This window comes from Syngnathoides biaculeatus, chromosome 20, assembly GCF_019802595.1.
Source record: "Syngnathoides biaculeatus isolate LvHL_M chromosome 20, ASM1980259v1, whole genome shotgun sequence".
NCBI classification, from domain to species: domain Eukaryota; kingdom Metazoa; phylum Chordata; class Actinopteri; order Syngnathiformes; family Syngnathidae; genus Syngnathoides; species Syngnathoides biaculeatus.
Window position 1 is genome coordinate 4,310,578 of NC_084659.1, and position 12,639 is coordinate 4,323,216.

The 12,639-nt window shown below is 41.1% G+C and overlaps 1 protein-coding gene and 1 long non-coding RNA gene across 5 annotated transcripts in view; one reads left to right on the plus strand and one right to left on the minus strand.

The window, feature by feature from the left end:
• The window catches only part of LOC133493198 (mitochondrial 10-formyltetrahydrofolate dehydrogenase-like), a 212,475-nt gene that overhangs the window by 148,963 nt on the left and 50,873 nt on the right, over positions 1–12,639 (plus strand). For all 4 annotated transcript variants that reach the window (XM_061806244.1, XM_061806245.1, XM_061806246.1 and 1 more), the window contains 5 exons: positions 4,123–4,193; positions 4,299–4,404; positions 4,519–4,606; positions 4,698–4,791; positions 4,868–4,967. In XM_061806244.1, coding sequence (XP_061662228.1) covers positions 4,123–4,193; positions 4,299–4,404; positions 4,519–4,606; positions 4,698–4,791; positions 4,868–4,967 — 459 coding nt within the window. The remainder of the gene's footprint in view (positions 1–4,122; positions 4,194–4,298; positions 4,405–4,518; positions 4,607–4,697; positions 4,792–4,867; positions 4,968–12,639) is intronic.
• LOC133493217 (uncharacterized) overlaps positions 1–12,639 on the minus strand; it is a 40,882-nt gene that overhangs the window by 25,186 nt on the left and 3,057 nt on the right. The window contains exon 2 of the long non-coding RNA XR_009792897.1: positions 204–445. This is a non-coding gene — a long non-coding RNA (uncharacterized LOC133493217). The remainder of the gene's footprint in view (positions 1–203; positions 446–12,639) is intronic.

A 12,639-nucleotide genomic window follows, 5' to 3' on the forward strand; every position in this document is an offset into this window, starting at 1 on the left:
CGATCCCGGATGTGGCCCAAATTTTGTTAGGTGTTAAATTTAGAATAACGAAATCCCCTTATTTTAACCAGCAAACAATACCAAATCAGTTGAATGGCATTTGAGACAATTTAAACACACACAATACAATACAACAGCAAACACAAAATAGATGTACAATGGCACTTTAATTATGTGTAACACGAGCTAACGAACAATACGACCTTTAGTCAAAACATGTCCTTGGAGGCGAATGTTACTCGTTCCTGTAGGCGAATGCTGCTTCTCGCGATGGAGTAATGAATCCAGAAAAGTACAAAAGACGCTTCACAGAAGTCGAGTTGTTCCTTGTCCGAAGGAGCGGGTGGTTGTAAGAATCCCCATCGAAAAGCCATCTCATCCTTATATAGGCACTTCTCAAAACATTCCACAAAGATCCGCGTCTTACGACGCAATAGTGTGTCATCTTTGAAACATTCAACAAAGGTTCCACGTCAGATGACATAATAAAGGGTGTAAATAACAAAGAATAAAGAATGAATACTGAAGTAATGCAATACAATGTCATACATAACTAAATATAGACACTCGTAACAACTCGTTAGACCTATTCGTAAGGGATACTGTACCTGATGCTTTCTACATTTTTTAGTATACTTTTAACCTTTTATTTTTCATTATCATAGCATGACCTGATTTAATGGATTATGTAAATATTTAACTAGAGTATATCAGATTGTCAGTGTTGATACAGTTACTTCCAGAATGTAATATAATTAAACTGATTTGTTAATTTTAAAATTAATTAAGTTAGTTTTCTGATTGGCGGATTTCCAAAGTAACGTTTGTTACATTTCAATTTTATTACCATTAGTTACATTCAGCAGGTTAGGGATAGGGTTATCACTTATCCATAGTACCAAAGTGAACTAGTTTATCTGTAATTAATTGGCAATACACTCCACACAAGTTACAGAATGACATTGTCACAAAACAACAGTTTTAAATATTATTGTTTAGCTTAAGCTAAATTTAAATCAGCAACACATCGTGCAGATTTTAAATGATAAATACTTCAAAATGCAAAGAAGAAAATGCAAGGGAATCGTAATAATGCATGTGGGAATCTAATGCATCAATGGTACGTTCCCTTTTCTGGTGTGTTTCACTTATAATTTGTTTCATCAGTTTTTCAAAAGTTTTGTTATTTGTTTTCTGAAATGCAAACATGTTTCGTGTCTTATTAATTATTTTTCTAAAATGTAAATGTGCCTTCAAGACAAGCATCAAAGAGGCCAAAGCGCCCAGCAAAAGGAGCATTGAAGAGTGCTCCAGAAAAAATAACTCAAAAAAGATGTGTGAGGGATTACAACACGTTACAAAGTTCAACAGCAACAACAACAAAAACAGATGTGTGGCAGGAAAACAGATGCCTCGCTGGCAGAGGAAGTAAACCGTTTCTTTTCCCATTTTAAGATTGATAGATCAGATTAAGTCTCATTACAACCTCCTCTCAAAACTGACGCTTCAGGAATATGAAGTGAGACGTGTGCTAAGGACTGTAAATGCCAGGAAGCCTGCTGGCCCAGATGGAATCCCTGAGAAGGTACTGAAAGCCTGTGCTGATCGGCTGACCATTATTTTCACAAAAAAATTGTGAAAATAATGGTCAGTGAAAATAATGGTCATAATGGTAATTATTTTCACAAAAAAAATTGTGAAAATAATGTGTTCCTGTCAGGGGCGTGGCCAGGCCACTGCCCTGGGCGGAGCTGCCTCTAGCAGCAACTCCACACCGTATTGACACTAACTAGGTCAGGCTTATAAACCTTGAGTTTGAAATTTTCAGTTGCCAGTTCGTTATTTGAACCTACAATAGTCTGTAATGAGTATACGAGCCTCTTGTGTATTAGCCTCGCTGTCACGGCCAGCTTTCCTGTGGCACGACAGCTTAGTCAAGTCTTGTTTTGTGCCTAAGAGTAATTTGACCACATTTTCATGTTTTTGGACCTTGCCTGTTGCATCATGTTTTTGTGCCTCTGCCTTCTTTTGTACTGCTTACTTGTGCATGACCTTTGCCTGAAATGAACCCTCCTTCAACATCATGTCTCTGCCTGCATTTGGGTCCAGCCCCATGTCTTATGACCATGACAGTTCCCTGTATCAACTCATGCTCATTTCATTCTCATTTCATTTCTCAGGCCCCTCATGCCTAAAATCTGCAACAATCATTTCCATCCCCAGAAAGCAAGCCATTGATAAGATGAATGACTACAGGCTGGTTGCACTCATGCCTGTGATCATTAAGTGCTTTGAGAGACTGGTTGCTTGTTACATCAGGGACTCACTCCCTCCCTCACTTGACCCTCACCTGTTTGCCTACAGTGGAAACCAGTCTACTGAAGATGCCATCACAAAACTTCTTTTTACTCCACTGACCCACCTGAAAAAACAAAAACTATGTGAGGATGCGCTTCATAGACTTGAGCTCAGCCTTTAATCCCATAATCCCAGGTGTTTTGTTTGAAAAACTCTTCCCTCCTTTGATATCCCCTTCCATCTGATCCTGGATTACAGACTTTCTCACACACCGTCCACAGTCGGTCAGACTTGGCCCATACTTCTCTTCCTTCATCACCTTCAGTATTGGGTCCCCTCAAGGTTGTGTACTGAATCCTCTCCTGTACTCTTTGTACACATATGACTGCACACCAACCCATTCCAACAACTCCATCATCAGGTTTGCTGATAATACCACCATGGTTGGGCTCGTCTCAAAAGGAGATGAGTCTGCCTACAGGGATGAGGCTGCAAAACTGTCTAAGTGGTGTTTTTGCAGCGTATGCAATGATGTAGACTTTGTCTTGGTCCGTTATGGTAAAGAGGGAGCTAAGTCAAAAGGTGAAGCTTTCGTTTTACCAGTCAATCAACGTTACTACCCTCAACTATGGTCACGAGCTCTGGGTCGTGACCAAAAGAACACAATCCCGGATACAAGCAGGTGAAATGAGTTTCCTACAGAGGGAGTCAAGGCTCTCCCTGAGAGATAGGGTGAGAAGCTTGGTCATCCTGGAGGAGCTTAGTGTCGACCCGCTGCTCTTCTGCATTGAGAGGAGCCAGATGAGGTGACTGGGGCATCTGGACACCTCCCTAGTGAGGTTTTTCTGGCATTTCCCACTGGAAAGAGACCCTGGGGATGACCCAGGACACGCTGGAGAGATTGTGTCTCTCGGCTGGCCTGGGAACGCCTTGGGATCCCTCCGGAAGAACTGGATGAAGTGGCTAGGGAAAGGGAAGTCTGAAGCCCTGCTGGTGCTACTCCTCCCACGACTGGACCCGGAAAATATGGATGAATGGATATATTTTTACTTTTTCTCTTTGTGTTTGTTTTACTTGAATCAAATCTTGTGAATATGTAAGCTGTTGCAGGTTATATATTTGCCAACAAGCATTATAGCAAGGTTATTATTGTAGTAAAAGACTGGATATCCTTTTGATTGCAGAGTGACATTTCTTTCTGTTTCCATCTGGTGGTTGAAATTGTCATGAGCAAGACTTGGCCACTGCCAAGAGGGGCATGGAAAGGGTTCTGCACTGGACGGTGGCAACTCTGACAGCTGTCACCAGCTGTTTGTCATTTGGTCTGTAATTAGATCAGACATTTAAGTTTGAGTTTTGTCACTGGCAAGTGCCAGTTCATTGTGTTCCATTTACTGCATTCTTTTACCATGTGTAGACACTGCATCCGGAAATAAGCCACGCCTAATATCATGCTTTTGTCTGGATCTCCTGCATTTGGGTCTGCCCGCGCACTGCTGCCTCGTGACACCAATGGCGTGAATGTCAGTGCAAGTGTTTTTCTTTCTTGTTGCCTGCAATTGGGTGGCGAACAGTTCAGGGTGTATTTTAACTCTCGCTCAAAGACAGCTAGGTACTATAGGGTCCAACATGACCCTGACCCAATTGAGGATAACCAGTTTGTAAAATGGATGAATGAACTTACCACATGACATTGTCTTGCAAAAACACAAGACTTTATAATACCTTAAACTAAGGTTAAAAACTTACTATACGTTTGACTTGATCCCATATCTGCAAAAAACTATGTCAATGCTCAAACACTAAATACACCGTTGTTTTCAGGGCAAGACAGTCCCCATTAATCAGGCAAGGCCAAACCACAACCTCACCTTTACTAAAAGAGAACCAATCGGGTAAGACTGAAGTTGTGTTGATGATATTTTACAAATTACATTTCATTTTGAGTTTTCTGTTTATATATACTTGTGTTTGTTTAGTGATTGAATTTCTCTTGTCAGTGTTTGTGCTATTGTCATTCCTTGGAACTATCCCCTTATGATGTTGGCATGGAAAAGCGCTGCCTGCCTTGCAGCTGGAAACACGCTTGTTCTTAAACCGGCACAGGTGCTCTTCCACAGTGGGAATACTCCATTTTTCAAATTTATATGACAGCATCTCTGGTTCCCTCAAAGGGCTGTTCCAGTATGCTTTAGCCACATGTATGTCTTATATCTACAGGTAACACCATTGACTGCATTAAAATTTGCTGAGTTGTCAGTAAAAGCGGGTATTCCGAAAGGAGTCATCAACATATTGCCAGGTTCAGGTAACGCCACACAAAATCTTCTTTAATATAATTTTAGTACCTGTGATTGAATTTTGCATCTTACTGAACCAAATAAATGATTCCTTTCTAGGTGGAGTTGTTGGACAACGCTTGGCTGATCACCCAGATATCCGTAAGCTAGGTTTCACTGGTTCAACGCCTATTGGCAAACAAATCATGAAAAGGTATGATTTAATGAAGACATTGCCACAATTACATTACTGGCTCAATGATGCTTGACTATGTTACCTATCTTTGAAGCTGTGCACTCAGTAATCTAAAGAAAGTTTCTCTGGAGCTAGGAGGGAAGTCTCCTCTTATCATCTTTAGTGACTGTGACATGGACAAGGCTGTTCGCATGGTAAGAGAATCATTTAGGCAGGTTTTGCACTTTACTACAGTGAACAAAATAAGTATTTGAACACCCTGGTATATTGCAAGTTCTCCCACTAACAAATCATGGAGGGGTCTGAAATTTTCACAGTAGGTGCATGTCCACTGTGAGAAAGAGAATCTAAAAATAAAAATCCAGAAATCACAATGATTTTTTGAGGATACATTTGTGTGATACAGTTCCAAATAAGTATTTGAACACCTGAGAAAACCAATGTTAATTATTTGGTACAGTAGCCTTTGTTTGCTACTACACAGGTACAACATTTCCTGTAGTTGTTCACCAGGTTTTCACACACTGCATGAGGGATTTTGGCACATTCCTCCACACAGATCTTCTCTACATCAGACAGTTTTCTGGGCTGTCGCTGAGAAACATGGTGTTTCAGCTCCCTCCAAAGATTTTCTATTGGCTTTAGGTCTGGAGACTGGCTAGGCCATGCCAGAATCTTGATATGCTTCTTACACCTTGGTTTTCCTGGCTGTTTGCTTCGGGTCATTGTCATGTTGAAAGCCACGACCCATCTTCAATGCTCTGACTGAGGGAAAGAGGTTGTTCCCTAAAATCTCATAATACATGGCTGCAGTCATCCTCTCCTTAACACGGTGCAGTCGTCCTGTCCCATGTGCAGAAAAACACCCCCAAAGCAGGATGCTACCATCCCCATGTTTCACATTAGGGATTGTGTTCTTGGGACGGAACTCATCATTCTTCCTACAAAAATGGTTAGTGGAATTATGACCAAAATTTCCATTTTGGTCTCATCTGATCATAAAACATTCTCCCATCACTTCTCTGTATCATCCAAATTGTCATTGGCAAAGTTAAGACGGGCCTTGACATATGCTGGTTTAAGAAGGGAAACCTTCTGTGCCATGCATGATTTCAAACCATGACATCTTAGTGTATTACCAACAGTCACCTTGGAAATGGTGATCCCAGCTTTTTAAGGTCATTGACCAACTCCTGTCGTGTAGTCCTGGGCTGATTCTAAAAGAATCAATGAGACTCCACGAGGTGATATCTTGCATGGGCCTCCACTCAGATTGAGATTGACTGTCATGTTTAGCTTCTTCCATTTTCTAATCATTGCTCCAACAGTGGACCTTTTTTGACCAAGCTGCTTGGCAATTTCTCCGCAGCCCTTTCCAGCCGTGTGGAGTTGTACAATTTTGTCTCTTGTGTCTTTGGACAGTTCTTTGGTCTTGGCCATGTTACAGGTTTGAGTCTTACTGATTGTATGGGGTGGACAGGTGTCTTTATGCAGCTAATGACCTCACACCGGTGCATCTGATTCATGATAATCCATGTAGTGGAGGTGGACTTTTCAAGGCGGACTAACAGGTCTTTGAGGGTCAGAATTCTAGCTGATAGACAAGTGTACAAGTACTTATTTGCACCTGTATCACACAAATAAATTGTTTAAAAAAAATCAAACATTGTGATTTCTGGATTTTTCTTTTTAGATTATCTGTCTCACAGTGGACATGCACCTACGAGGAAAATTTCAGACCCATCCATGATTTCCAAGTGGGAAAACTTGGAATATAGCACGGTGTTCAAATATTTATTTTCTTCACTGTAGTTCTCAAACAATTATTAAAAATTTATACATTTGTATAATCATTTTTGCTCCATCTTATAGTAATTTCCTTCACCTACCATATGTACTGACCATTTATGTGCTGACTGTTTATGTGATTGCTTTCATTTGACCTTAACTTTAACATAGGTTAGGTAGTATGTGATTTGTGTATCTTATGTGTTAACTTTGTTTATTTGATTGCTTCTTTTTTTTTTTTTTTTTTTTTTTGACTATCTGCAGCCCGTTGGGCAGCACACTATTGTACAAGCTGTAGGCCGGTCCCAAGCCCGGATAAATGCAGAGGGTTGCATCAGCTAGGGCATCCGGTGTAAAACTCTGCCAAACATATATGAGTGTTCATCACACGGATTCCATAATGGTTAGGTCGTGGCCTGGGCTTTCTACACCTGCCACCAGAACTGTTAATCTGCAAGGCGTAGGTAGAAATTCAGATAATGTAGGTTGAAGACAAAAAAGAGGAGGAAAGGAACTGAGTCGAAGAAGAGGAATGCACAAACCCTACAGCTGTGTGCAGGGACTTTGGGACTATGACAGGAAAAGCTCAGGAGTTAGTTGACATGATGATTAGGAGATAGGTTGACATAGTGTGCATCCAAGAGAGCAAGAGGAAAGGGAGTAAGGCTGGAAGTTTAGGTGCAGGGTTTAAATTATTTTACCGTGGAGTAGATGGGAAGAGAAATGGAGTAGGGGTTATTTTAAAAGAAGAGCTGGCTAAGAATCTCTTGAAGAAAAGAGTATCAGATTGCGTGATGAAGATGAAATTTGAAATTGAGGGTATTATGTATAATGTGATTAGCGGCATTGCCCTACAGGTAGGATTTGACTTTGAGTTCAAAGAGAAATTCTGGAAGGAACTAGACGAAGTAGTCCTGAGCATCCCAGACAGAAAGAGAGTTGTGATTGGTGAAGATTTCAATGGACATGCTGGCGAAAGATAGAGGGGCGATGAAGAAGTGATGGGTAAGTATGGCATTCAGCAAGGGAACTTTGACGGGAGCTTGTGAGGGACTTTGCAAAAAGGATGGAATTGACAGTGGTCAATTCCAGAAGAGAAAGGAACATAGAGTGACCAGAGAGCAGAGGTAGAAGCACGCAGGTGGATTATATTTTGTTCTGATGATGTAATCTGAAGGAGGTTACAGACTGTAAGGTAGTGGTGGGGGGAGAGTGTGGCTCGACAGCATACGATGGTGGTGTGTAGGATGACTGGTAGCGGGAAGGAAGACGAAGAAGACAAAGGTAGACGAGAAATTCAGGTGGTGGAAGTTGAGAAAGGAAGAATGTTTTGTGACCTTTCGGAAAGAGATGAGACATGCTCTAGAGCTCCCAGAAGACTGGAGTACTACTGCCAAGGTATTCAGAGTGGCAGGCAGGAGAGTAATTGGGGTGGGTTCTGGTAGGAAAGAGGAAAAGGACACTTGGTGGTGGAACCCCAAAATACAGGAAGTCATCCAAGGAAAGAGATTAGCGAAGAAGAAATTGGACATGGAGAGGACTGAGGAGAGGCAAAAGGATTACACTGAGATGTGTCGTAGGGCAAAGGTCGAGGTGGCAAAAGCTGTACAAGAGGCATATGACGACATTTACATTAGGTTAGATACGAAAGAAAGAGAAAAGGATCTTTCCAGGTTGGCCGGACAGAGGTATAGAGATGGGGAGGATGTGCAGTAAGTAAAGGTGGTTAAGGATAACGATGGAAATATGTTGACTGGTGCCAGTAGTGTGCTGAGTAGATGGAAAGTGTACTTTGAGAAGCTGATGAATGAAGAAAGTGGGAGAGAAGGTTGAGTAGAAGAGGCAAGGATGAATAACTGGGAAGTGGCATTGATCAGTCAGAAAGACGTTAGAAAGGCACTGAACAGAATGAAAAATGGAAAAACTGATGACATACCAGTGGAGGTATGGAAGCTATTTGGAGAGGTGGCTGTGGAGTTTTTGACCAACTTATTCAATAGAATACTCGCGGGAGAGAAGATGCCAGAAGAACAGAGGAAAAATGTGCTCGTCCCCATTTTTAAGAACAAAGGCAATCTTCAGAACTGTGGAAACTACAGAGAAATAAAGATGATGCGCCACACAATGACGTTATGGGAAAAGTAGTAGTGGAGGCTAGACTCAGGACAGAAGAATCTGTGAGCAACACTATGGTTTCATGCCTACAAAGAGAACCACAGCTACATTGTGTTTTTGTAGACCGAGAGAAAGCCTATGACAGTGTACCAAGAGAAGAACTGTGGTACTGTATGCGCAAGTCTGGTGTGGCGGAGAAATCGGTTAGAATAGTACATATGAGGGGAGCAGAACAGCGTTGAGATGTGCCATCGGTGTGTGAGAAGAATTTAAGGTGGAGGTGGGACTGCATCAGGGTTCTGCTCTGAGCCCCTTCCTGTTTGCGGTAGTAATGGATAGGCTGACAGACAAGGTTAGACTGGAATCCAGTTGGACCATGATGTTCGCAGATGATATTGTGATATCCAGTGAAAGCAGGGAGCAGATGGAGGAACAATGAGAAAGATGGAGGTATGCACTGGAAAGGAGAGGAATGAAGATTAGCCGAAGTAATACAGAAGATATTGGCATGAAGATAGGCTCCAACACTCTCATGACCCTTGTGAGGATAAGCGGCTAAGAAAATAGATAGATGAATGGATGGATGGATTGATGGATGGATATAAGCAATCATACATAAAGAAAGAAGATATAATTGGTTGTGGGGAGGTTGAAAGGGACAGAAATTACTCTTATGTTTATGCACCCCCCAGGTGCAACATGGGAATTTTACAGACATATCTTTCATTTAATGATTACAAAAGCCCAAGGAATTTTGATTTGTGGTGGTGATTTGTGTTTAATCTGAGAATGAATCTAAAATGGGATGTATCAAAATTAAGTCAGATACAAAACAACACCATATCCAAAAAAGTGGACGAGATTACAAGAGATGGCCATTTGTGATGTATGGAGGGAGTTAAAGCCCACGGCCAGAGACTATACCTTTCATTCTCCACCACAAAAAACATGTTCGAGAATTTATTATTTCTTTATGTATAGTCAAGACATTGGTTTTGTAAAGTCATGTAAAATTGGGTTATTTGATCTCTGAGACCACAGCTCAGTTTATTTGGACTTAAATTTAAAGCTCAAGTGTCATCCCTATAAACATTTTAAAATACATATTGTAATGAAAAATACACAACATTATTCACTTCAATGTCTATACAAAAAAATAAATGTGAGCGGAGAGCGCGTCATCCATGCACAAATTTGCAGAAGTGTTATTCTACCACATCCAAGGGGTCGCCATATTGGTTGCATCTGACGTCACCCCGACATTCGCCAATGAAAACACGCGGTGCACCCTTCTATGGGAGACGAACACGCGCCTTCTGACACGGAAGCTCTTTTCGAAGAAGAGAATGTCTCACAATCGAGTCAAGTGTGCGGGGCAATAATACCCTATTGTTTTGACCCATATTAAGATCATATGCGATCACGGCCTTTTCGATCCACTTCCGCGACGGAGATGAGCCATCGCGGCTCATTGCAGCCGGCCGGTGTGGCTCATTTTCTGCGCCGAGGTGGCTTATCACAGAACCGAGCCGTGCTGCTTTAGGGGGTTGTTCATAGCCACCGCAGTACGCGATGAACAACACCATCGAGCCGGGGCGCTTTACTGCATTGCCGCCGCACGTGGCCAAGTGAGGCATTGACGGCTGCGTTCTTCAGAGCCCCCGCCGTCCGCAAGCCAAAAATGCGGCCTTCGCTGGCGAAGCGATGCAGCAGCCCAACGCCATCTGATGCGCACATCGACATATTTCTTATGCGGCTCTTTTGTTACGTTATGAGAGACCGATTACGTGGTCCGCCCCAATTTATTATTTTTTTTAGTAGCTGTATACACGCCTACCTGTCATTTGGAACCCACAAAGCTCTCGCCCTCTGCACCCGTGCAATCCATTTTTCACGACGAAACGGGTCTCTTGCAAACTTATGAAGGGTAAATCCATTCTCCCAAGTGTTCAAGCAATGTCCAGCAATGCAACGAGCCGGCATTTTAGCTAACACGAAGCAACAACGAGCTACCTTCCCAGAGGTAAAACTAATGGAAACAAACGAGTCCACTTGGGGGCGCTTCTGTCCTTTATGTCACATCCTCCTTCTTCTCGAAAACAAATCCCTTGAGAGGATTTTCATGGCGGGAGTTACAAAAAGCTGTATGTGTCAAAATCATGTTTTGGTGGTGAAAAAACGCAATTGGCCCATATTGGCTGCCGTTTTTTCATTAACATACTAAAAATCATCCATTTCATGACAGTGGCCCTTTAATAAAACCGTAAAAACCAGTTTTCTTGGAAGTTTAATATAAATGTTCTTAAAGGGAAAATGAAAGAAGAACTCCAAGAATACATTAAATTATACATGTCAGAGAATAATAATGGGGAAGTCTCCCCTCTCATGGTTGGGATGCAGGTAAATCTGTCTGGAGTGGGAAGATCATTGCTAAACTGGCACTTCAGAAGAAGTCAAAACACGAAAAAATAAACAAACTAGAAAAAGAATTGGAAGATCTGAAAAAAAAAACATAAAAATGATACCCAAATGGAAATTAGTCAAAGAATAAGGCAAATTAAAAAACAGATATATACAATATACAAAATAAAGACCCAACTACTAAACAAATTAAATATAAATCTCGAGATATTAATAATAACTTCAAAAAATATTTCCAAAAACTCTATACATAGATGGAATGTGCAGGGGATAACTCACCTGAATCTCTGCTTCTACCACTGTCTCCCAAGAATCAGAGAATAATCAATTCAAAATATTAGTGGCTGATGTATCCACAGATGAACTTCAAAAGGCAATCCCTAGATTAAAACCCCAAAAGACCCCAGGTTCTGATGGGTTTCCACGAGTGGTAGAAGGTTTTTAAAGATTTGTTATCCCCACTGTTGCTCAGAACATTAAACTGGGTCAGGAAGGGGGAAATCCCTCCATCTTGGAGACAGTTATTACAGTAATACCAAAAGAAGGAAAAAATATGACAGCCTGCTCTAATTGTCGGCCAATCAGCTTGTTGAATGTGGACTATAAATTCTTCACTTCGATTTTAGGAAAACGCTTTGAGGTAATACTCCGACATATTATACAGTTGGATCAAACAGGTTTTATCAAACAAACACAAGACAATGTCAGGACTACGCAACATGTAATTAACCACATAAACAAGAACAGACTAGAAGCTGTCCTATTCGGGCTTGACACTGAAAGCGTTTCATTCTGTCAATTGGCTTTTCTCATATAGGATACAAGAGAGATTCCAGTTCCATAGTGATTTGACCAAAACCTTACAAGCCTTGTTTCATAAACCAATTGCCAAAATACGACTCAATGGAGGACTATCCAATAACTTTGAACTAGTGAGGGGTTGTCGTCAGGGTTGCCCTCTCTCACCGCTGTTATTTGCTCTTTTTATCGAGACACTGAGTCAATGGATCAAACAGAATGAAAAGATTACGAAGATGAAGAACATAAAATTCCTCTGTTTGCACATGATATTCTGATATATTTGGGACACCCATCTAAATCCCTCCCAGAATTACTCATAACTCTGAGAGAATAGGGTCTTGTTTTTAGTCATAAACTGAACATGCACAAAACTCAAATCTTGTCATTTAATTACTCCCCTAGCCAGTCCATCAGGTAATGTAAATTGGAATTCAAAAATAATTAAATACTTTAGGGTGAACATTCCTCTAAATCTGGATACAATTATACAAAACTACAACCCCTAATCCCTAAAATTAAATCTGATTTAACCAGGTGAACCCTGCTTCCTTTTTTAGGATTAGGACAGAGGGTGGAACAATAAAAATGAAGGTGCTAACCAGATTTCTTTACCTGTTTCAAAATACACCGGTAAACCTCCAAAAAGGGACATTTCAAGAACTTGACAAATTAATAAGATTTATTTTGCATAGCAAGAGACCGAGAATTCGTTATAAGGCCTTTCCTTTGTTTTTTGGTAGC